Here is a 26,125-nt window from a genome sequence, read left to right as displayed (position 1 = left end):
TCGCGAGAGGAAAAGAGGGTGGTCATTTCTCAACCCTTCCTCCAGTGGCTCGAACGTCGAGACGAGCAGTTTTTGGTACTGAAATTGGTATTTGATTATTTTATTGGAATATATTTGTAAAAAAACTGTAAATTTTGAAAATTTGAACCCGTTTTTAGATAAATTTTAGTATCAGTCGAAACGTGCTTGTCGCATTCTCGCAGTCGTTTGCTTTTCGGTCATTATCTCTAGCTTTTAAATGCTTTTTATGGTTACTTTTACAAAATGGCGAATGTGTGGTGTGGAGTCGTAGAATGAATTCAAGATGAAACCACACTTTTTACTTTCGTAACGTTTTCTTCGATCGAGAATCAAGCTTAATCATCATGTCATCTTTGCAATTCGTTGTGCATCCGACTCCCGGAACAGACGATCAATTAAATGACAGGTAAGTGTGTCCTCCATTATCGGATGATTCGCCGTGTCCTGGAATGCAGGCTCGAAAGAAGATTCGATTTTAGGCTCTGTATTAATCGGTATTTTAATCTGATCTATCTCGAATTATCATCTTACTGAACCATATGTCGGTTTTTGGATATTTCTGTGTCTCGAATTCACCCAATTCGTACCCGGCCATTTCGACATACGTGTAATAAATTTATCATCTGGTGTGATTTGATACCCTTCTGAATTGTCTTTTTTTTCAGTGAAGCATAACTTCATGAATGATTAACAAATATTTAATTCGAATTGTGTTTCGAAGGCTTTAAAATTGAGGTTTTCTTTCTTTCAAAGTGAAATGATTAATTTTTGCACACGAATGCGCAACATATTCCACTTACGAATTAGTGATAAATACTTAGCTGATGATTCATTATGATTACTTTTCAGATTGAAAGATATATCTGATCGTCTGAATCGATTTGGACAATCTTCTCACGCCCCTTCGGCTCTAAACAGCTTGAAAGCGTTAGTGAAACAAATCGTCGTTGGACAGAACCATTTTGCATTTTTACTAGAAGATGGACACGTTTGTAGAGTCGCATACTCTGTCATAGTTGACCGATTAGATTTGACCAAACCGGATCCGAATAAAAAGTGAGCCCTTTTTCACGTTCAAAATCATCTTTCATTTCTTATCTAATCACCGGCGTTCGGATTTTAGCAACAAAAGCAGCGGTAGCGGTGGCGCTGGCGGAAATGGCGGCGGTGGTGGCGGCCAAGATAGCGGTTCTGGCGGTGGAAACTCCAATACTTCTAGGCAAATGACACGAACACGTGCTAGGATCATGAGATCGAGCGGTACATCGTATAGAGGCGGATCTGGTTCTACTCGAGTTATAATGGGATCTGCAGCCGGAGGTCATCCAAGTTCTAGACCGGTTGTGCCGGCATCTTACGTACCCGAAGAGTTAATCTCGCAAGCTCAAGTCGTATTACAAGGCAAAAGCAGAAGTATGATTGTTCGAGAATTACAGGTAAACTTTCAGTCGCTGAATTTTAGCTTGGTAATTGTCGTATTTTGGATTACTTAAAGAATGGTTTTTTTGTTCGATGTTCTTTGTAGCGTACAAATCTCGACGTGAATTTAGCCGTTAATAATTTATTATCGCGGGACGATGAAGACGGTGACGACGGCGACGATGGCGGAGATTCGTACGGACCTGACGATTTAATTTCTCTCCTCGATAGCGGATTTCATCCCGACCATAGTGTTATTATCGATACCGATACTATTTTCACCGAAGATATGTTCGGTTATTCTTCAGCATTGCGGAAGTACGCTAATTTCGGATTTTTATACCGTGCTTCCCCCCCCCCCCTATCGTATGCTAAATATTGGTTTAATTTTTTAGCCGGAGTAGTGGAGGTACAAGTGGTGGTAGCATGGTTAATCGAAGATCGGTAACCGAACGTGATCGTGCCAATACATCAACTAGTAGTGATCCTCCTACTGATAGAGAACGAGATCCTCGCGATCACCGGGAAAGTTTCTCGAGATGGCGAGAACGACAGTATTATGGTCCTAAGCGTTGGTTGGAAACAGCTCTAAGAGAGTCTGGATGGGATAAAGATCCTGGTAACGAGGAAATTCTGTGTTCAAAATCTCCCATTTTACTAGGGTGATTTTAATCCTTTATTTTTCCACGTTTAGAAACCAAGAAGAAAGAAATATTATCGCAACAAACTCCATTGTGGATGTCTGATGATGTAGAATTCTGGCCTGAGCCGCATGTCAAATTCACCCATATTGCTCAAATGTACAGCGAATTAGTGGCTTTGTCATCGACCGGGCAGATTTATCAATGGAAATGGAACGAGCCTGAACCTTATAAGCATCCTATCGAGGTGAATAGATAGTCTTGTTATACATACGTATATTCTATTTTGAGATTGAAGAGCCAACTTCGATTCTGCTCTCGAATAATGGCTTACTTCCTACGCCCTTTTCTTGAAACACTGTACTGAACACCTTTCTTTTGTATTTCAGGCTACAGTTCATCATCCCAAAACCATCCCTCTCGGATTACTCAACGAAAAGATCGCAATGCTGTCGGCTTCTGGTGTACGTTGTTCGTTGCTGACAGAAAGTGGCAAAGTTGCTACTTTCTTAGATGAAACATTGTACCACAGTGCAACCTCGACCAAGCTCGAACACCCGGCTACGTATTTCTCCGAATTCGCTCTCGATCATATTGTTTCATTGTACACCTGCCCTCTCTATACAGTTGCTAGACTGGAAAGCGGATCATTGTATTGGTGGTACGTAGAACAAAAATTTAACAATCTGGGTTTATCTACGAGTAAGATAACGAAGAATATGTTTTTGTAGGGGTGTTCTTCCATTCGCTCAAAGAAAGAAAGTATGGGAAAAATATCGTGCCAAGTCTCGTAAACAAAGACCTCCTTCCAGCAGCACTGAAATTATAACCGGATGTCAAGTTTGTATGAAGAACAGCCCAATGTATCAACACGGAGCTATAGGTATGCTGAAATTGTGACGTAAAAATCTGCCTGATAAAACTTGATTTTTTTTCCGATCTGAGAACGAAGAAGTAGATAATTTTCGAGCTTCGAAATCTCGTCTAATTAATGGGTTCCTGCAGTAATGTAAATATGGTTTTTTCGAACCTTCATTTTTTTAAAATGGGCGTTCCCAATTTTTTTTTCTCAAATTATAATGTAAATGATTTTAAAAATTGCTAATCGAGCTTCTTGATAAAAATTACGAAATTCGAACAGAGCTTACTGGTCGGTTTTTCACTTTTTGAACCCCCCCCCCCCTCTCCTCCCCTCAAAAAATGCTTTTCAAATTTAGTGACGAGCATTGAATTTCCAAAAAAAAAGTTATTTTGAACCGATCAATTTATATATGTAGCTTGGAACGTGGTAGGATTTAAATTAATCAAATATCATCAAGTTTTAAGAAGTCAGATTTGTTCATTAAAAGTTCAATTTGAAGTCTTCGTTTTGATTAAAAATTATTCCGATTATTTTTTCCAGGTTTTAACATTTCTGGTGTCACGCCGAAAGTCGGAATGCTGCAGAATTCTGCTTGGAATTTGACTGACGTATGCAGATTCAAGATACTGGCAGCTCCGACGCCGGTAACAAATACGAATCTATCGTCGGAAAATTATCGTTCAACGAACACAGCGACTGCTTCGACCAGCGTCGTTCTACCCGGATCGTCGACTAACAAGAATAAAGAAAACGCCGACCGTTTGGATATGCCTCCTCCACCATCGCCTGCTTCGAGCACATGCAGTGATACCGGAAGCACCTCGCATAGTAAGTATTGTATCCCTACAGTTGTCGTTCTTCCTGTCGCCAATTTATGTGCTTCATTCGCGCACTTGTTTTATTTGAGGAGATGGAACTGAGCGAGTATTTGTGGTTACAGAACGTACCAAACGTGTTACGTTGAAAGGCGAAGAAAACGAAAAGAAAGATGAAGAAGATTGGCCTTTGAAAGATGTCATATTCGTCGAAGATGTGAAAAATTTCCCAGTTGGTGAGTAAATCGTTGATCAAAGTGTAGATCAATAGTGGTTTTTTTTTAATAATGGAGATATTTTTGTGTGTAGGACGTGTTTTGAAAGTTGACGGTGCTTTCGCTGCTGTTCGATTCCCGAATAAAGACGGTAGCAAAGATAAAGATGCAGCGGCCGCAGCTGCCGGAGCCAACAGCGAAGATATCATCAGTTTATTGCAGGATTGTAGACTGATGAGGAAAGATGATTTACAGGTGAGCGTGTTCGAGTATTCGGTGTCGAATGACTGGAAAGGTACGGAATTTTTTGTTCTAAATCTGAACTGATTTGTTTTTCGCAGGTTATGAAAGCAAATGCCACCTCTAGAGTGCCGGATTGTTTCCAAAAACTCCCTAGACGTGTTAATATACCAGAAAATGGCTCGCAGATTCTTTCTATAGCGGTCGATGGCCAAGGTGGAGTATTTTGACTGGTTTTTTATCGATCGAGTTAATAAAAGAATTGGTTATTTAATGAATGATGTTTTTGTTGCTTGAATAGGTATTCATGCGATTGTCAAATCGGGATCACGTTTGAGTTACGTGGTGTATAACGTTACTACCGGACGATGCGAGCAAGATAGTCAGTTCCCTATCGATATTAACGCATTTTTGGGCAGTAGTTCCCAAAATATCTTACTTTCAAGTACCGGAGACGTGAGTGTCTTTGAAAATATTCCTTCGAGTGGTTTTGATTCAATATTAAAGTAATATTCGTTGATTTAATTTATATTCTGTTGATTTCAGTGCAACGACGGTGTAGTTATTTTACGTGACGGCAACCGCACGATTTATCCGTTGGCTAAAGACAGCTGTGACTCGATCCGCGAACCACAATGGTTAGATTTGGGACCGATCCGATGCCTCGGTTTGGGAACACATACGTTAACATCGGTTCATTCGAATCATTTGAAAAATACAGTGGCAATTATCGTATTCGACGTCGAACATCAAGTTTTGATGAATCGTGTTCTGAGAGGTCATCTGGAATCGATTAAAATGTTGCTCAATCAGTTACAAAACGAGTCGAGTGAGTTGATAGATGACTTTGCCATTCGTTGTACAACATTTTTGACGATTATGATAAATTTTTTGCTTTTTTTTTGCGCAGATAATGATTTAATTACGGCAATATTGAGAGAAAGATGTGACGGTAATCGTAATCTTCTGCATGCTTGCGTATCGATGTGTGCTCCTGTTTCGAATAAAGATCACGAAGCCGGTGAGTTGTGTTCGTTACACTGATTTCGATCCACTGAATGGCATAGCCCTAACATTTTTACGAATCGTACTAATCTGTTTGTTATTGTGAACGCAGCCGTCCGCGAAATGGATTTCGATCAGACAACTACCCACATGGAGACCAGCCACACCGAAGAACCGTTGGCTCATAATTACGGATGGCCTAACGAAGCATTCGATTCGGCTTCCGGAGACGAAGATAGCATCGGTTTGATACCGATGCCAGGTACTGCGTCTTCCGCCAAATCGATGCCTAATTTGTCCACCACGTCAGGCCCTGCTGCGCTGAATCCGAGCACCGGAGGACCCTACATTACAGATCCGACCGAACGAAGGAATAACGCTTTGCTAATATTGAAGCTTTTATGCGAAAGTACCGTTTTGCAACCTCACATTAAAGAATTATTAACTGGAAAGTGAGTATCTGTCGAAAAAATCAGTTCGTTTTTCATTTGGCTATATTTAATACCTGTTATCATTTTTCAACTTTCGCAGAGACGCCGAAGGCCAGACACCATTCATGTTGGCGGTGAATTGCCGAGCCTATCAAGCAGCCCTAATCTTATTCGATACGATTAAACGCGTCGCGAACCGAGAATGTTCGACGGGACCTTCCAGCAGCACCACAACAGCTCCCACTGCTTCTGTTTTGACTACCCCTGCAGCTGCCACTGCGGCTACGACAACATCGGCCGCTGGTGCCAGCAGTACTCCTACCGCTGCTGTAGCGAGTGGAAGTGCCGGATCAGCTTCAACTACTACCAACGTACCGTATTTCGATAACTTGGAAACACCTTCTACCGCTGCGGCTGGTACTGCTGCTGCTGCATCGTTCAGCGGAACAACGTCTCCGGTGACCGGATTCGCCGTAGCTCCGGCTATCACAGAAGTGGCGGCTGCCATGACTCAGAATACGACGGCCGAAGAGAAACTCAAGAACGTTATGAGCGCGTGGTTTTCCAAAGAAACCCTCGGGTCGACTCCGTCTGCCGGTCTATCGACGGCACCCTCAGCTCCGGTGATAACTCCTATACACTCTAACGTCCCCGGTCAATCGACTACGTCGACGTCGTTCGCCACTTCGAAAAAAAGTGGCGGCGATGTCGAATGGTTGTATCCGTACGCCACTCAGCAGCCCGCTGGCGGTACTGGTGGTGCTCACTATGCGTCTACTACGACTTCCCAACAACAGCCTTTCGATGCGTCGCGATGTAAGTTTCTACGACGATTTGGTGGTTGGTACTTGATGAATTTTGAGGAGAAAGGTATTTATAAAGGGAGTATTGTTTCAGCTGCATCGAACAAGAAATGCGTCAGTCCGCCGGAATGTGTGAAGAAACGATGGGAAACGTTTTACTCGATGGTGTTCCCCGAAGGCTCGAATCCGGATAATTCACCGTTATACGTGATCTGTTGCAATGATACGTGCAGTTTTACGTGGACCGGAGCCGAACATATTAATCAGGTTGGTCCTCGATTGCAAAATACGTCAACTTAGATTCGTCAACATTTTTTCTCATTATTGTCTATTTTTTCCAGGATATTTTCGAATGTCGAACTTGCGGTTTGACCGGATCGTTGTGCTGTTGTACGGAATGTGCCAAAGTATGCCATCGTGGTCACGATTGCAAAGTGAAGCAGACCTCGCCAACGGCCTACTGCGATTGTTGGGAGAAGTGTAAGTGCAAGGCGTTAATCCAGGGCAATCAACAAGCCAGATACGAATTACTGGGATGTATGGTTAAGGAGACCAATCTCGTGACTAAATTCAATAGCAGGTAAGCACGATCAAAATACGCCAAAAGTTCATCGTAAAACCGGCGCTGTGATGATAATTTTCGTTAATTTTTCAGAGACGAAAGCATCCTGCTATTCTTGGTGCAAACAGTCGGCCGTCAATCGGTCGAACAGCGTCAATACAGAACTACCAGACCTAGATCAGCCACCAGGAAAACGCCATCTTCGGAAATTGGCGCAGCATCCGAACCAGATATGCCGGATCATGACTTGGAACCACCCAGATTCGCCAGAAGGGCGTTGGAAAGGTTGCTGAACGATTGGCAAGCCGTCAAGAGTATGATTATGTCGGGTAAGAATGAGATAAAGAGAACGTGGAGTTGAAATGTGAGAAAATTGGTATTTATTCGATGATTCGAACGTGTGTGTTTTTTTCCAAAGGTGTCAAAGAAGAAGACGAAAAAGTTATCCCGATGAATACGAATACATTATACGAAGATCAAGCGTACTTGAAAAGTCAAACGGGCACGGCTCTTTTGGATAAATTTACTCATTGTTTGCTGGTGAAATGCAGCTCGGAAGTGAGTATTTTTGGGCAGATTTTTCAATCGAGCGAAATTAACGCGAAATAATTTGTTTTTCGTTTCTCCCAAACAGATGTTGGATACGTTACTTACGACTTTGATTAGAGAAATTCAAGATACAACTACTCGAGGACGCAGCGAAGAAGCCACCATAGTCGCTAGACGATTTGTTCGTTCTGTTACTCGTATTTTTGTCATATTCAGCATTATGACTCCGCAGACCGGAAAACGAAGAGGGTAGGTTGAAAATGGTAGAATATTTTCGAGTATAGTTGACGATTATTTACGACTTTCGTGTATTTCGCAGAGTAATGACGATCGCCTCGGTCACAAAAGCGAAACGCGTATTCCAATCGCTAATTAAACTCGGAATTGAAGAGCTTTGCGAAGCTGCGGATAGTTTAATCGCTCCCGTTCGTCTCGGAGTTGCCAGACCAACGGCTAATTTCTCCCTTTCTAACAATACAATGGATGTGGTCTCGGTTAGTAGTCAAAAAAAGCGGTATTTATGACCCGACCAATACTTGACTGATGTATTGTGTTTTTTTTTCTAGGGATGCGAAGACTTATTCTGCGTCGAACCGATGTCTTCGGCGTCGTCGTCTCGTCAACGCGAATCCCTTCTCGTACAAGAAGAACAAGCCGGCGGCGAAGGCGGTGCAATGTCGCCCGAACTAGGCGAAGTAGGAGAAGTGATACGCAACTCGCAGAACAGATTGCCCGATATGGAATTAGAAGACGATATCGTTGAAAGTAAATGTCTCCTCTGAAATACCCTCGTTTTCTAGATGGCCACCTGTTTCGTGCGAATCGCCTATGGTACTTTTTGACTTATGTTTTTTTCCAGATTTAGTAGCGCTTACAAACGATGTCGAAGGAAGTGATAACGAAGAACAAGATGCCGCCAGCGGTGTTGCTCTGGATGTAAGGAACGGAGGCGAAGCGGAGAACTTGATGGATGCTCGTAATTCCGGTGAGTGTTTAAAACAGAGTATTATAAAGAGAAAGAGAAATGTGTTTGAGAACCAGTATCGACGACAGTTGTAGGTATGATAGAAGCGGCCAGAAGTGCTGCCGAAGCCGAATCCGACGCCGAAGATTTGATCGTCGAATCCGAATCTGATTCTGATCAGAGTAATCAAGACGGAGGTCAAAGGAGTGTACAAACTGGAGCCACTGCTGGCTCTGATTCCGGTAAGGATGAAGTTCAGTCGAGATTAAAAGAGATTATTGCGAGTGATCGACGTTGAAGTAATTTTTTTCCTTCTTTTTCAGACGACGAATCTGGCGAATCGACTCAGCAAGAAGATGAAGAGTCAGAAACGGCTGAAACAGACGATCTGGAAGCGGAAGAAGTTATTTTGAACGACGAGCAACTAGAAAGAAGACCGTAAGTGTGGATTTTTTATTTACGCAGGCGATTTTTGATATTCGATCTGGTAATCGTTGGGGTAGTCGAATGGAAGGGTTGGTTGGTTTGATATTACTTTTCATTGAGTTTTTTTTTCGAGTTTCAAAAATATTTAGACTATTTGATAAGTATATTTCAGTTTTGTTTTGAACCTATTTTGTTGGACCGAATTGAACAACTGATCAAATATTGTCAATCATCTAGATGTTTAATTTGTCGCTTCGGTTCTTCAGAATTACACAATTTTTCAAATTCTAAAAATTGTTTTACCTGCAGCCTTTTTTTTTTTTTTTTTTTTTTTTTTTTTTTTTTGAAATGATGTCACAAAACATCATTGAGATAAATAAATTTCCGTTCTTCAACTCATCTTTGAAGTACCTGGTGACATGAAGTCAAGAAGTGGTATTTTCTGTAATGGGACTGACCAGAATGACTCAAAAAGTAAGCTTGGATAATATTTTTGATGGATTAAAAACATACGATGGTTGAAAGAAGTAAAAAAATCTTGAGCTTGATAGTAAATAGCTAAAAGAATGATTACCGATTGATTCACTGAATTGAAGAAAACTTAAGTTGGAAGTTTTTGGACGTGAAATGGCGAAGATGAAGGGAAATGGGGGCAAAAATCCGATAAAAATCGTATCGAATTGAATAGAATCGTCTTTTTTGTTAAGTTTAAGCCGAATTAATGAAAACGCTTTACTTTTAGAACGAATTCCTTTGGTTACAGCGGTCACCGGACGAATTTAGCTCCGCAATCGATGCAATGGGCCATTCGAAGCCGTGACAATATTTCCAGATCATCCGGAGGTTAGTAAATATCACTCTTCGATAAAGACCCGGCGGTGATGGTGTTAGCGCTAACGACGAAGCTACCTTCGCAAAAAATATTCACTCGTGACCCTCTTGTTTCAGGTTTTCGTTTCACGTCCGGCGGCAATTCGTTAGTATTCATTGATCCGTCATCGTTGCGCCGAACAGGTACCGGAGGCTCCGGCACCGGAACCACGACCGCGGTCGCCGCTACTGTTGAGCCACCGGTGACGATGTCAACGACTGCTGCCTGCTTGGCTCGCGCATTCGCCATCGTAATTAGACAAATCGCCGACTTATTCCGTACCCTGCAAGATTACAATACGATGGCTCCTCCTCTGGCAACCGTGTTGAGTGTCACTCAACAAGATGTTAATAATTTGCAGGTGGGTGTTGATGAGATGAGATGTCGATGAGTGAGAGTGGAAATTGATGGTGATTTTTTTACCCGGTTTCGTTTCGTTACAGATGTATTTAGAATCGCATTTATCGAGAACGTGGAAATGGTTGATGAAGGTGATGGATTCGACTGAAGCTCAGTTGAGGTTTGGTGCATCGTTGACACATTCCAGCGATCCGCAACATCCTAATCATCCTTTCCATACGCCAGCTACGAGTAAGATGGTTTTTTGAATATTTTATTCGTATCTGAAGTAGGTAGGAAGTTCGTAATGAGGGGGGGGGTGTTGGGATTCGATTTTCTCTCCCATCGAGAATTCATGTGGGCTGAAAATGATTGTTTGCTAATTTCTGAAGGAAAAAATCGAGAGAAACAATGTGGTGAATTTTTTTTTATGACGTCATTCGTCCACTATTGGACTTCTCTTGCGTTTGTTTTGACTGAATATGAAGATGGAGAGAAGGGACACTTCTAACAAAAGGTTTATCATTTTCGCTTCATTCGAAACGATGGATTCGTATTTGCTTCTGAGGCAAATTATATATTGCATGCGACTTTTTAATTATTAATATTGATGCTGGATGTTGTTGGGCGCATCGAAGTGTAATACGAGAATTTTTTATTTGCCAAGGTTCGACGACTCCGACGACCAGCAATAACGCACAGTTCATCGTTACTTCTAGTAGATTTTCGTCTTCGCGACCACAAACTAACGCTCAGCAACCGTCGTCGACCACTACCGTGACTCGAAACCCAATCACTATTAATAACATTCCTGGTAATTACGATATTTAATGCAATTTTCTTTTTTTCGAGTCTAACTGAATAATATTTTAACGATTTTTAATCAATTTTCAAGCAGTTTTAACGATTTTTTGGAGTTAATGTTTACGTTTAAGCTTACATTATGTACTTAAGTATTGTAGAAAATTGCATGATTAGGTGATACGATGTACACTATACGTACAAAAATCGTCAATTTGTGATTTTTCTAACTATTTTTGCATTTTGTATTTGCAGCCAGCGAACCCAGACGCGAATTTCTATCTTACTGCTTATCTCTGATGAGATCCCACAGCAACGAGCATGCAGATTCGTTACCGGTATTGGATATTTCAGCATTGAAACATGTCGCTTACGTTTTGGACGCGTTGATTTACTATATGCGATCGGATACGATCAATACCCCTATACAATCGAGTTCAGTGAACGCTTTTAACGATATTGATAGCGAATCCTGGGTAGCTGATCAGGTAAGCGATCAAGTAATTTTAAACTGTGTGGAAATGACGGTACAACATCAGGGTTTTCAAAATGCATTTGTAAAAAAACGAGTCCGGACTGTAAAAATTCGAAATTTTCTGAGGAAAGAACGCGAATTTTGTGGCTGGGGCTATTTTGGAGTGGGGAGGGGGGTAGGAGGCTGAATTTGTGATCGTTGTCTGGAGAAATTTTGAAACCATGACTGATTTGTGTTGAAATGTGCGAATTTCATTAAATAAAAAAAATGAAAACCTTTCGCAATTTTTTTTTCGTATTTTGACAATTGTTCTGGCGGGAGAGGGGGGAATATTTGAAATTTTAGCAGCCCAAGTTCATTTCTCGATTTTTGGAAATTTTTTATAATGTGAAAATAACCCAAAAAATTGTAGGAAAAAATTCGAAATCATTGCATGATTCGGTTGAAAAGCTAAAAATTCGATTTTTCAGCCAATACAATCCTCCTGGATCTATTTATCATGAATTCTAGACATTCTAAGGCCCTTAGCGAAAAATCAGCATTCACCAGAATTTCTTCGCCGAATTCTCCATTTATCTACTCACAATAATTCTAAATTCAAAATTTTCCAATTTTTCAAAACTTCCTGTTTGGCAAAATGGGAAATTTTCTTTCCTCTGTTGCAGATCTGTTTAAATCGAATGATCCAAAAATGTTGCGATTTCCATAGAATTTATTTATTTTTTTTTTAGAATAAATATTGGTTGAAAAAAATGATGAAAATTTTACCAAAAACGCTCGAAATCGAGATTCAAAAATTTGAAAAATGAAAAATCCCTCCCCACCTCCTGGAAACAATGTTGGAGTGTCCGAAGACGTTGGAAAAACAAAATATTGATGTGTAAAATGTTGACCTCTCCCTCTCTTTAAAAAAGTCGTGGAATGTCCAAAGACTTTGGAAAAGCGAACAATCGACTTGTAAAATTTTGATATCAACCCACCATCCCCTGCCCTCCATAAATAAATAGTCGTAAAGTGTTTGAAAGATGTCCTGCTAAAAGTTCTTTTTTTTCATTTTGAAATTTTGTGAGACACAGGCATGAAATTCGGTCACTTGAAAAGTTACTTAGTCACTATTTCACTTGCAAGTCACTTTTTGTCACTATTTCGGAAAAAAGGGCCAAAAAAAGTGATTTAGATAATTTTTTTAAAAAGATTTGTCGTGTAAAAAAAAGTACGAAATTTTGGGAAATGATCAATATATTTTTCATGAAAATCCTTCAGAATCATCACTTTGAAAAAAAATTAAAAATCAACTGCTCAACATTTAAAATATAAGACGATGTGATTGGATAGAGCCAATATTTTCTAAACCGTATAAAGGTAGGTCGAAAGATCAGGCAAAAATTTATCACTTGTCAGAATTTCAAGTGCTGAAGTGCTTTTTTCGATTTTTCGTGAATTTTTAAAATCAAATTTAGGCCAAAAATGAGGGGAAAATCAAAATTTCACTAAATCGATCAAGAAAGCTGAAATTTGGGATATTCCCTATTTTCGACACGCGAAATCGATTGGAAACTGTTTCAACCCGTTTTGAGCAGTTCTGGAGCCTCCAGCAGATTTTTGAAACTCGAAATTCCCCAAAATGTCATCAAATGGAGATGGAAAGCCGAAATTCATTCTGCGAACTAATTTCAATACGCTACGAAGTCGACTGCAGGTAGATTTCAAGTCGTTTTGGAGCCTCCAGTGAAATTTACATCGCAAACTAATTTCAATACGAGGTGAAGTCGACTACATGGTGGTTTCAAATGGTTTTGAAGCTTCCATGGTTTTGAAGCTTCCAGCTACTTTTTGGAAATTTCAATTTTCCAAAAAACGCCATACAACCTTTCAATAAGTCGCTGGAGGCTCCAAAACGACTTTAAACCTAACAGCAGTCGACTTCGTTACGTACTGAAATTAGTTTACAGAATGAATTTCGGCTTTCCATCTCCATTTGATGAAGTTTTGGGAAATTTCAAGTTTCAAAAATCTACTTGAGGCTCCAGTAATTTTCAAAAAGTTGCTGGAGGCTTCAAAACGACTTGAAATCCACCTGCAGTCGACTTCGTGGCGTATAGAAAGTAGTTTGCGGAATGCATTTTGGCTTCCTGTCTCCATTTTTGATGACATTTTGGGAAATTTTGAGTTTCAAAAATCTACTGGAGCCTCCAGTAATTTTCAAAAAGTCGCTGTAGGCTCCAAAGTCACCAAAAAAAATTAAATATGTAGTGGATTTCATACCTGTGGACACTTCGCTAGACTTTAAATTAAGTCTATGAGGATGGAGGGGGTGAGCTTTATATTATTCTTACTTTTGAAATTTTCTATACGAGTGATGGAGTTGGGGTTTTTTTGAGGCTCCTGAATCCATTTTCAATGTCGAATCTCATCCTAGACTCTGAATTGATCCTCGGGCTGAGAAAGATTGACTTGCAGTTTAAATTTTCAAACTTTGATTCAATTTGGTTGTCTTTATTTGATTTTTTAAGCGGTTTGAAACCGCTGGCGAAAAACTTCACGAAGGGAATTGTGAGAAAATTGAATTTTCATCGCAGCTGTTCCCCAAGAGAGGCTTTGTTCTCAAGCAGTTTGTCGCCAAATTTTGATAACTATCTTTTGTTTACGTTGACAATTTTGGAACCACTGAGAATCTCAATAGGCCGTTCAAATTCTGAAGAATTTTCATTGTTTGAGCTCCTTTTCTCCCCTCACTCTCAATTCAAGCCGTGAAATTTTCATCAAAATTGGCCGAAGAGTTTGAAAAAATTGAATTCTAAAGTACTCGCCGATTAAATGAAATTCATTTTTGTATTGATTCCATTTTGGATGAAGAATTGCGAGTTCAATTTTTTACCGGAATTTGGCTTTAAACCTGACTTGCTCGGCTTGATTTGTGTGGAGGAAAAGATTTAATTATTTTCATGCAATTTTAACCCAGTTTGAGGTATTTGATATTTCTGAAAAGAAAAGTGATTTTGTGTTGAAGGCTCCTGAAGATCTGGAATTCGCGAGAAAAAAATTGATTTGAAAGGTTCAGTTGGTAACCGAAATTCCAATTTTTTCAACTCGATTATGGAAGAATTTCGAAAATTTAATCTTTTTTCGCCAATTTTTGTATCGTTTTGATATTTTGCGTGCTCTTTTCAAATATGTATCTGAGAATTTTTCGATTGGAACTCTTGATAAATCCAACATACGTAATTCAAAACCTTTCGAAAATCACTACTGAGGTCTAGTTTCACAAACTCCAGCCAGTTTTTTTTGTGTTTGGCCGAGTAATATTGATGATTATCTTGATTTGTACTAATTCATCATTGTCTTTTCGCAGGATGAAAACGAGAACGACGAAAACGACGAAGAAATGAGCCAATCGGCCCTGGATAACGACTCAGTCATCGAACAAGATTCGGTATTCTGTAGTAGTTCGATAGCTGCAGCGGCGGCAGCCGCGACCACGGCCAATAGCGGCGGTAAAGGACGTAAGAATATATTCTTCCAAAGATCCGATTCTACATTGTGTCTGGGATGCAGTCCACCCGATCCGTTTGAAACACCCATGATACAAGCCCTACCATTGGCCGATCAGCCGCACTTGTTGCAGCCTAATTCGCGTAAAGAAGATTTATTCGGATTCCCTAAGCATAGCTCGGTTGCAGGTAAGCGAAAAGTGAAAATTATATCATTCGATGGAGTAGGTAAGGTACTTAGAAATGGTGCTGATTTGTTTTCTTTTTGATTACGAAGGTGAGTCATCATTGCCCAGTTTACCTACTCGGTTGGGTTTGTCGACTCGGCGCGAACAAGATATCGAAGATTTGCACGGAAAACGCGACGCTTCTACGCAGATAGAAGGTGCCAGCGGTGGATCTGCAACAAGTAGTTCCACTGTCGAGCCTGTGAAACCATCGAGTGAGTTGGATTTTTGACCAAATGTATCCTCATATAAAGTTGATTTATCAAATGACTGATTGATTTTGATTTTTTTTTCTCTTTTCAATGCAGGCTCGCCCAGAAGCGAAGACGTTCCTTGCGATATGACCGTCGGCCGAATGAGAATGCAGTTCGATAACGTGCCCTCGACCGGCCAGCCCCAGGCCACCTCTGCGACGGCAACAGCGACGGAAGAAAACCAAGATACTACGACAACGGCCACGATACACATGGAAACCGACGACCCAGCTTCCGTATCGCCAGCGACTGCCAGAAGGGCTCCGATAATCGTCTCGGCTGGAAACGTGGCTCAGCAGCCGATCGACGGAGGCAGTGGAAGCGCCGGTACTGCGGCCAGTATAGCGAAAAGCGTCATCGTACGTGCGTCGCCGGCCGTTGCTGGAGGATCTTCGAGTTCCACATCGATTGCCACTCAAGTAAGATGTCCGGTGACGAGTAATTTATGATTTTACATAGGTACTAGATGTAATAACGGAGATCGTTCTATGTTCACAGACAACTTCGGCATCTGGTAAAACACCGTCTACTTTGACTCGGTCGAATGTCGATGATGCTCTGATGGCGCTTAACGACGAAGTTTCCGCTAACGTTACCATCGAAACTACTAAACCGCCTATTCAAAGGTATGTAAATCGAAGTCAGATCGCTGAAGCAGGGATTGTACTCGGTTATTGTTATTAAAATTACTAACGGTAATCGTCGGTTACTTTTTAAAAATTTTGGTTACTAAAAGTTACTTTTACCAAGTTATTTCTCAAATTTCTTTTTTTTTTCAAAATTATAATCAAAATTCCTGAAAAAAACGTGCTCTTATTTAAATAGCCTCACTGCTTTTTCAGCCTTACGAATTTTATTTTTCCAGATTTGATGATTATTTTCATTTTTCTATTGAAATTTTCTTAGATTTTTCCTAATTTTAACAAAAAATATTGCTTATTATTTTTAAATTTCTCGATGGTTTTTAGTGGATTTTTTCCTGTTTTAATTGATTTTTACATTTTGAATGTTGGTGATTTTTTTCCAAAATTTTTCAATGATTTAGTTCTAAATTTTTCTGGAATTTTATTGCTCAAATTTTAGTGAAGATTTCTCCTTATTTTTATTCGATGACTTGTTGAGTTTTCTTTTTCCTCGATTCGGCGATTTTTCATTTGAATTTTTGTGGATTGTTCCCAATTTTGACGGGTATTATTCTTTTGAATTTTCGCGAATTCTCTTTTTTTTTAGTTTTTCGATGATTTTTCCAGAATTTCTACCTTTTTTTTTCTCTTCGAATTTTGGCAAAGTTTCTCCAGTTTTGACAGACTTTTCAACTTTGAGTTTTCGCGATTTTATTTATTTTTTTTTTTCTAAATTATTGTCTTTTTTGCCTGAATTTTTTTTATTTTAGTTTTTTGAGTCTCGTGCTTGAAAAAAACTAGTGATTTTTTTGTTTTGTGGAATTGTAATTTTTCTTCCTCCAAAAGTTACGATTTCCTTTAAATTTTGACAATTTTTTTTAAGGAGGGAAGTGGAGCTTTTTCAAGATTTGATTCGCCTTTTGTGGTGGATTTTTTTCCTGCATCTTGATATCTTTCATTCGTTGATCCCTCTTTCCTTTCTCCTTCCTTTCCAGTTATTGAAGAATGAGGGAAGGTCCTTCGGATTTCCTCTCTCTTTGAACAATTTTTTTTTCAAGTTGGAAATATTTTTCTCTCTGGAATCGTCTCGAGTTTTGCTTGAAATTTTTCGGTGATTTTTCTGAAAATTTTGTTGAGTTTTTTCCGAATTCATACGTATCTAAGTACTTTTAATTTTTTGTCAGTTTTCTGTTCTGAATTTTCAGTGATTTTTCCTGAACTGAATTTCCAAGATTTTTCCATTTTCACAATTTCCACGATTTTGTTTTGAATTTTATTGATTCGGTTTTCTGCTTAAAACTTTGTTCTTAATTTTGGCGAAACCATTCTTCTTGAATTTTTGTGATTTTTTTTTTTTAATTCTGATTTTGACCCAAATTTTGGTAATTTTTTCTGCTCGGATTTTTGTGAAATTTTCTCTTTTTAGAGATTTTTTTTAATTTTTGAGAATTTGTTTTGGATTTTGAGACTTGGTGGTTTTTTTTCGAATTTTTTTGGGAACTTTCTTGATTTTTTTCACTTTTTAATTCTTTTAGATTCTTCGACGATTTTCGCCGAATTTTCATTTTTATTTTGAGCTTGAATTTTTATGAAGTTTCTGCAATTTTATTGTGAATTTTCTTGAGTTTTTTTTTCCAATTTTTATGATGTTTTTCTTAAATTTTATTGCTTTTTACTCTTAATTTTTTCGGAGTACTTTTTCTACTTTTAATTAAATTTTTATTCTGGAATCGTCGTAATATTTTTTTTAATTTTTTCAATTTTAGAAAAAATTTTCCAATTTTTGGAGCTGATTTTTTTTTTGTTTTGAATTTTGCGATTTTCAAAAAAAAGAGATTGCAGGGAGGTGTTTTTCAACATTATTCTTTCACTATTTTTTTCTCTCCAGATTTTGGTTTTTCTTTTACTTCCTGTTTTGGTCATTTTTATCTCAATTTCAATAATTTTGTTGTATTTTTTTTTTTCGTAATGTGTCAATTTTTGTTAAATTTTGAGGTGAGTATTTTTCTCGTGAATTTGAGGGTTTTTTTTTCTATTTTGAAACACGGTACAATTTTTTTTTCGAATTTTTAAAATTATTTCACGTATCACTATTTTTTGAAAGGATTACAATCTCCCTCCTCTCTTATTTACATTTCATTTTAATGAGTTTCCTGTTCTAATCTAAAATGATTCTTCGTATTTATGGAATTTTTTTCATCAAATGCTCGCTATGCAATTTTACAATTGGTATTTTTGTATTCATTTTTTATTTATTTTTTATTTTTTTTATTGTGGATAAAAGATTAAATTTTGTTTCTCCCTATTTCGGTGGACTACCTTCTTTCTGTTCTGAGCTTTCGCTAGCTTTTTTTTGTTAGATAGCTTTTATTCGAATTTTGATGATTTTTTTCTGTGTTTTTTGAAAAAACTGCCATCGAAACGTTTTGTTGTTTTTTGTTAATCTAAAATCAAATGTACTTTTGTTTAAATTGAAGTTTTTTGGTCAGCTTTTTTTTACATTCAACATTTTTTTTGATTACTTTTTGGGTTCTTTTTCCAGCTCTTTTGTTTACTAAAGTTCCTTTTTTTTGAAAAAAATTCGAGTACAATCTCTGCAGTGAAATGGCACCTAATAATGTGTATCGTCAACTTATCGACTCGTTTGTTTTGTGTTTTTTTTTTGCAGACCATTATCGATCATAGGTCAAGAAATATCTCACGAGTTACTGCTCGGTCGATGGAGACTGTCTTTAGATTTATTCGGCAGAGTTTTCATGGAAGACGTTGGCTTGGAACCGGGTTCGGTTGTATCGGAACTCGGAGGTTTTCCCGTCAAGGAAGCGAAATTCCGTAGAGAAATAGAAAAACTTCGTAATCAACAAAATCGTGATTTATCTTTTACAAAGGTGAGATTGGAAAAATGATCTGAATTGGTTTTACGATAAATTCAGAATTTTGAGTCTGACTTGGTGTTTTTTTTCTGCAGCTGGAACGCGATCGAACGCAGTTAATATTGCAGACGATCAAGGAATTGAATAATCAATATAGTACGTTTTGTAAACGCGCCTCGACTCAGCCACCGTTGGCGGTAAACAGGGTAAAGGTTACATTCAAAGATGAGCCAGGCGAAGGATCCGGAGTCGCTAGATCGTTCTATACGGCCATCGCTGAGGTAATTTGCGATTACCAAGAGGTGTTTGAGTATGTTTGGCATAGAAGAATAATCTCGAATTATTGAATGTTCGCAGGCTCTTTTGGTCAACGAAAAATTACCCAATTTAGAGAACGTACAAGTCGGCGGATATCGTCACGCTCCCTATAGTTGTTTCCGTAAAATGAATAGAGAAAGAAACGACGTGACGAGACTTCGATCGGTACGTAACCTTGGATGTGGATACCGCAGAGATCTGAAAATGGTTCGAAGTTGCAACTTTTTAAAATTATTTTTGCTTACAGACTGCTCGAATGAGTACTGGAAGTCGTAATCGTGATCATCGTCGACTGTTGTCGGTAGACGCCCGTCCATTCGTGACGGCCATCAATTCGGACGGATCGGCTAATCCGAACGAGCATCTAAATCATCATCAACAACAGCTCGGCGAACGTTTATATCCTAAGGTGAGTTGACTCATGTGGTGAAAACAAATCGATGAATCGTTCCTTAAATCGATAACTTATGGTTTTGGTTTTTTTCCTCCCCTCTCAAGGTTCACGCATTGAAACCTAATTTGGCTGGCAAGATCACCGGTATGTTATTAGAATTGTCTGCGGCTCAATTACTCATGTTATTGGCTTCGGAGGAAGCTCTCAGACAACGAGTCGAAGAAGCAGTCAGCTTGATAACCAATTCGACCGAAATGGAAACCAACGAAGAACCTACTGGTGAGTTGACGATCTTCGAAGTCTCTCAGAAAGTACATTCTTGTGACAATGGTTGATTATTGTTTGGTTTTATTGTTTCACAGCTGATCGTAATAATACATCGACGTCTAAACCGAGCATACATTTGAAAGAAAACGAAGAATCGATGATGGAAGACACCGCAGACGACTGCGGTCCGTTATTCTATTGCCCAGGCAAAGCCGGATTCTATTCTCCGCGTCAAGGAAAAGCAACTTTCGAAAGACTTAACGCATTCCGTAATGTTGGAAGGTGAGCTAATGAGTGCAGATTTTTTTTTGAGACAGAAGAACGATAAAAATGAATTTAATATACGTTGTTGTATTTTTTGTTCGACAGAATTATCGGTCTGTGTTTGCTTCAAAATGAATTATGTCCTATATTCCTGAATCGTCATGTACTGAAGGTGATACTTGGCAGGCCAATTAGATTCCACGATTTAGCATTCTTCGATCCCGTCATGTACGAAAGTTTGAGGCAATTGATTTGCGACGCCGAATCCAAAGACGGAGCAGCGCTGTTTTCAGCTTTAGATCTTAATTTTAGGTGAGCTGAGATTATGTTAATTGGATTTTTTTGTATGACAAAAGGTAATAGGAGGTTAATTAGGGTGAGGGAAGCTGGTGGTGGCTGAAATGGCTCATTTTGGGACCCAAAATTTATCGGTCGGCTCTTACGACGATTTTGAAAACTGTTTCTTGATTGTGTTATCAGTAATTGAAATTTTTAAAATAAAATATAAAACTAAAACAAAATTTTAAATTTATAATATTCAATCGAAAACATAGAACAAAATTTGTAAATCAAATCTAAAAATTAGGGGGGGGGGTGAAAACTAAAACAATCATCTCCAAAACCGATGGATAAGGTAATGACAGAAAGTTGAGAACTAAAAATGGAATTTCATAGTCAGAACATTGAATCTGAAAAACAAAATATGAAAACTCAAAAATATACATACAATCTTGAAAAGAAAAGAAAACTGAATACTCCGCAATGATCGATTTAAAAACTAAAAATTACCTAATAAAGTTGAAAATCGTGAAAAAAATTTGACGATAAAAAATTCAGAACTAGAAATTGGAATCAACTTAAAATTCAAATCTCCAAATCTAAAACAGAGTAAATTGAAAACTCTATTTTTAAAAAGAAAATGAATAGGTAGAAACAAAAAACTGAATCGACAACTGAAAATATAATCGAAAGATGAAACCCTAGAAAAAAGTACATAATCAAATCGGAAAATTGAAATTGTATTCTCTGTAAACGAAGTTAAAAACGTGGGATTGAATTTAAAATTCTGAAAATCGAATAAAAAACTGAAAATAAAAGTGAAAATTTTGAAGCCAAAACAAAAAACCGAGAGAAAAATAATTAAATTTGAAAGTGAAAAAATAATGTAGAATTCTGATAGCGAAGAGGGGTTTCCGAAATTGAAATGAAAAAATGATATCAAAAACTGAAAGTGAAAGGATTAGCAAAAATTGAAATTGAAGACTAAAAATGTAGTAAAAAACCGCTGAGTTTTAATATTTGAATCATTTTTCAAATTTTCGTCGAAAAAGTTGTGGAAAAAGATCCCATGAGAAAAAGGTTCAAACCCTGTATTTTCATAAGTTGCCAAAATTTTGAAAAAAAATGGGCGTAAGTCTCCTCTTTAAGAAGAATTTCAAATCATGGATAATTATTTTTTTCGCTCAAATCAATCAAAATTCTCGCTTTGTAGCAAAATTGTTAAAAATTGTCATTTTGTTGCAAAAAATTCCGTCAAGTCTCATTTTTTTTCCAGAAATGATCCAAAAGTCTCGCTTTTCTGCCTGAAATTTTCAAACCCCCCTTTTTTTTGTTAAAGTATTTAAAGTTTCGCTTTTTGCCAAAAATTGCAAAAATTTTCACTTTTTTACCAAAAAGTTTCTTTATACCCTAGTTCGATTTTTTAAAATGAAAAACTAGAAATATTTCAATAATTTGTAATGTTTTGTTTTTTTGGTTTTTGATTTTTTTCTACATTTTTGAATGTTTTGCTCATTTTTTTGATTACCAGAAGCCCTTTATTTTTACCTGACTTCAGCGTGCCCATTCGGTATAAAAAGCACAAAAATTTGAAATAGTCCAAATTTTGGAAGAAATTTTGGAAAAAGTTTGAATTTTTGATGCTTAAGGGGGAAACTTTTTGAATTGAGACACTCCAATTTGAACGAAACTCAGGCTAGATTTAGCCAGATCGGAAAACCATGCTCTAAATCCCAATAACCTACATTTTGAGCAGTTAAGTTAACTTTTGGACTTTTGGATAACTTTTGAAAATTTTAAAAATTTGCTATTCTGATTTAAATAAAACCATGCGAGATCGAAAGAATATGCTCTGTAACCTATAATCAAAATTTCAAGTGTTGAAATTCATTTTTGGATTTTTTAAAAAGTTTTTGAAAATTAATAAAAAATATGAGAACTTTATTTTTATTGCAACTTTTCAACTTTTTCCTTACTTATCATTTTCACTGGTTCATTTTGTTTGAACGAAAAAAAGACCTAAAATACAAAAGAAGTTCAAAAAAAATTCTTAAAATAATTTTCATAAAGTTTTTTAATTTTCAAAAATTTGTCCTAAAATCAAAAAGTGAACTTCAAAACTTGAAATCTTGGTTATTAGTCGAGGAGCTCGCTTAAGGACCTATTTCATCCCCCCCCCCCCACCGTCGATCCTCCGGAACAACTTTTTTCTTAAAGGGGGAGTCTTAAGGAACATTTCTAGCCCTTGTACTCAAAAAAAAAGTGGCCCTACTTACAAAATGGCGGCCATTTTGATTGACATGTCAGCCGAAATTGCAGATTTTGCGTTCCAACATAAGACTTGCACAAAATTTTTTAAACCGTACAAAGGTAGATCGAAAGATCAGGCAAAAAATTATCACCTGTCAAAATTTCAAGTGCTAAAGTGCGTTTTTCGATTTTTGGTGAATTTTTGAAAATCAAATTTAGGCCAAAAATGAGGGGAAGAATCAAAATGTTACCAAATTGACCAAGAAAGCTGAAGTTTGGGATATACCCTATTTTCGACATGGCAAATCGATTAGAAACTGTTTCTAACCGTTTTGAGCACTTCTGGAGCCTCCAGCAGCTTTTTGGAACTCGAAATTTACACAAAATTTCATCAAAATAGAGTTGGAAAGCTGAAATTTATTCTGCTAACTAATTTCAATGCGTTACGAAGTACTGCAGGTAAATTTCAAGCCATTTTCGAGCCTCCAGCGACTTTGTGAAAATTACTGGAGCCTCCAGCAGATTTCTGAAACCTTAAATTTTCACAAAATTTCATCAAATGGCGATGGAAAGCCTTTTATTTTTACTCTACACTCCAATTTTATCACCCTCTGAAGACGACTTCAGGTGGGTTCAAGTCATTTTGGAGCCTCCGGCGACTTTTTGAAAATTACTGGAGCCTCCAGTGGAGATTGGAAACTTGAAATTCCCGCAACATTTTACCAAATGGAGTTGGAAAGCTGAAATTTACTTCGCAAACTAATTTCAATAAGATATGAAGTCGACTACATGGTGGTTTCAAATGGTTTTGAAGCTTCCAGCTACTTTTTGGAAATTTCAATTTTCCAAAAAACGCCATACGACCTTTCAAAAAGTTGCTGGAGGCTCTAAAACGACTTGAAATCCACCAGCAGTCGACTTCGAAGCGTTTTGAAATCAGTTTGCAGAATGAATTTCGACTTTCGATTTCCGTTAAGTTTCAAAAATGTACTGGAGGCTCCAGCAATTTTCAAAAAATCGCTGGAGGCTCCAAAACGACTTGAAATCCTCCTGCAGTTGACTTCGTAGCTTATTGAAATTAAATAGTTTGCAGAGTAAATTTCGGCTATCCAACTCCATTAGTTCCAATAATCTGCTGGAGGCTCCAGAACTGCTCAATACGGTTTGAAACAGTTTCCAATCGATTTGCGATGTCGAAAATAGGGTATATCCCAAATTTCAGCTTTCTTGGTCAATTTGGTAAAATTTTGATTTTTTCCTTCATTTTTGGCCTAAATTTGATTTTCAAAAATTCACCAAAAATCGAAAAACGTACTTAGAACTTGAAATTTTGACAGGTGATAAATTTTTGCCTAATCTTTCGATTTATCTTTGTGAAAAGTTGCCTTGTTATTTTTGGAATAAAATATTCATTCTCATCTGCAGTGAGTTCCAAAAATTTTTTAAAAAATTCTTTAAACTGCGAAGTTGGGATTAAATTTGGAAAAATTTGATTTCAATTTTGTCTCTCATCGATTGATAACGTTTATCTTATAACCTATACCTAATATTATTATGATTCGAGTAAATTTTCTGGTACTAAAATCACGTTTTATTTTTACAGTATCGATTTGTGCCAAGAAGAAGGAGGTTGTAGCGTCGAATTGATACCGAACGGTCGCGACGTCGACGTTACCGCCGCCAACGTTTACGATTACGTTAGAAAATACAGCGAATGTAGAATGTTCAAATGTCAACGTAAAGCTTTAGAAGTGAGTAACCAAAAAATACAAATATCTACCAACGTATCTACTTGCTAGATGCTCATTTTGCATCGTTGTATTAATTTTTTCACTTTTTTTTCTGCTCGCAGTGCATAAGAATAGGTGTATTCGACGTGTTACCAGAAACATCGATGGACGGATTGACTCCGGAAGATCTCAGATTATTGCTGAACGGAGTAGGAGATATAAACGTCAATCTGCTAATATCGTATACCAGCTTTAGCGACGAATCGGGCCCCGGAAATGGAGACAAGGTCACCAAAATTAAACGCTGGCTGTGGTCGATCGTCGAAAAAATGACGCAGATGGAAAGAATGGATTTGGTAAGTTGCCTTCTCCCTTTCAAGCTGCAATCGCTTTGGAAATGCAGTAAATTAATAACCTGTACGTTTTTTCCTTTCAAAAGGTTTACTTTTGGACGGGATCGCCGGCGTTGCCAGCTTCCGAAGATGGTTTCCAACCCATGCCCAGTGTAACGATCCGGCCACCCGATGATTCGCATCTACCTACGGCGAACACGTGTATTTCCAGATTATATATACCGATCTACAGTTCCAGAAATATATTAAAACAGAAACTACTCTTAGCAATTAAAACGAAAAGTTTCGGCTTCGTATGAAGAAAATCATGGCTATCGTCGTCGCGTTCTATAGGCTGGAATTTTTCTCACGCAATATTTCTATATATTTTGTAATTTCGTCTAGTATGTGGTGTGCGCATGCGCGTGTGCGTGTTATTTAAAACGATACAATATTTGAAGAAAAAAAAATTAATCTCGAGAAAAACTATACAGGACGAAATTATCAAGAGCAGAGCAAATTCTGCGGAGAGATTGCGAGATTCTACGTATGTAAAAAAATGAAAGAGAGAATGTCAGATTTTTTAAGCCATCGTCGTCGAAAAGTACGCGTATTTATTCATTATTAATAATTACATTACCCAAGTAAAAATTTACTCGTGGCGTTTCCCCCTCCCCCCTCTTCTCTTTTCGATGTGAAAATGTATTTACGACGCGTGTGTTTAACTCGAATTTTTCCCTGTACTATATTTTATTTATTATTATTTTTTTTCGTTCGAGGTTCTTCCCCCCACCTTCTCGCCGTTTATTTGAATTTTGATTTATTTTTCTCTCTGTCGAAACGTGGAGGAGATTGTCATCGTCATCGTTATCGCCGTCGTCGTCGCTATTCGTATATAAATAATAAACGTAAATACATTATTATTTAATAAGCTTGGAGTATATATTCATGTAATCAATATAAAGAAATTATATTGTTGAAGTTTGCTTTGCGTTCATTTAGTATGTAATGTGAACAAACGAGAAACTGGGAGAGTCGAGTGTCGCTCGATGAAACTCGATAATTCACTCCCTGGCGATTGTTTTTTTTTATATTTTGTACACGAATTATGATTATTTTCCCCCCTCCCCCCATTTTTAATCTGTTTTGTAATATATTTCGGGACCTTTTTTTCTGGTATAAAGAAAGCATATTGCTGCGAATACGTGTGTATTGTATGTGTGCGTATATACGAGTAATTTGGAGTTACGAAGCTTTAAGTGTTTGATTTTGCCATTTTTTTTTCTCTGTTTCGTTGTTAATAATTATGTAGCTTATTTTTTCGTACACCTTTTTGCCTCTTATTATTTTTTTTTTCCTTTTTAAATATAACTGTACGCTTTGA

At 37.7% G+C, this 26,125-nt stretch overlaps 1 protein-coding gene across 2 annotated transcripts; it reads left to right on the top strand.

Annotated features, from left to right (window-relative positions):
• Positions 1-30: 30 nt before the first annotated feature.
• Positions 31-26,125, top strand: hyd (E3 ubiquitin-protein ligase hyd). 2 transcript variants are annotated; one of them, XM_065356077.1, is made up of 46 exons: positions 31-427; positions 871-1,077; positions 1,145-1,457; positions 1,547-1,758; positions 1,836-2,059; positions 2,135-2,328; positions 2,471-2,742; positions 2,813-2,964; positions 3,484-3,771; positions 3,854-3,994; positions 4,068-4,228; positions 4,315-4,429; positions 4,515-4,669; positions 4,760-5,042; positions 5,124-5,234; positions 5,331-5,670; positions 5,750-6,465; positions 6,547-6,719; positions 6,794-7,032; positions 7,108-7,343; positions 7,433-7,572; positions 7,649-7,812; positions 7,883-8,057; positions 8,130-8,328; positions 8,423-8,548; positions 8,617-8,769; positions 8,851-8,965; positions 9,696-9,796; positions 9,902-10,185; positions 10,268-10,415; positions 10,831-10,977; positions 11,220-11,452; positions 14,792-15,119; positions 15,208-15,372; positions 15,466-15,830; positions 15,910-16,037; positions 18,703-18,922; positions 19,003-19,188; positions 19,265-19,390; positions 19,473-19,634; positions 19,724-19,898; positions 19,982-20,168; positions 20,256-20,462; positions 24,283-24,430; positions 24,532-24,765; positions 24,849-26,125. In XM_065356077.1, exons 1-46 carry the CDS (start codon positions 366-368, stop codon positions 25,059-25,061), a joined length of 9,423 nt encoding a protein of 3,140 aa, XP_065212149.1. In that variant the 5' UTR covers positions 31-365; the 3' UTR covers positions 25,062-26,125. The 2 variants fall into 2 exon arrangements, with proteins under 2 accessions (XP_065212149.1, XP_065212148.1); XM_065356076.1 differs by having other exon boundaries at positions 3,851-3,994.

The sequence above is a fragment of the Planococcus citri genome, chromosome 3 (assembly GCF_950023065.1).
Source record: "Planococcus citri chromosome 3, ihPlaCitr1.1, whole genome shotgun sequence".
NCBI lineage: Eukaryota > Metazoa > Arthropoda > Insecta > Hemiptera > Pseudococcidae > Planococcus > Planococcus citri.
The sequence above is the reverse complement of the archived record's forward strand: the minus strand, read 5'-3'. Positions and strand labels throughout refer to the sequence as shown.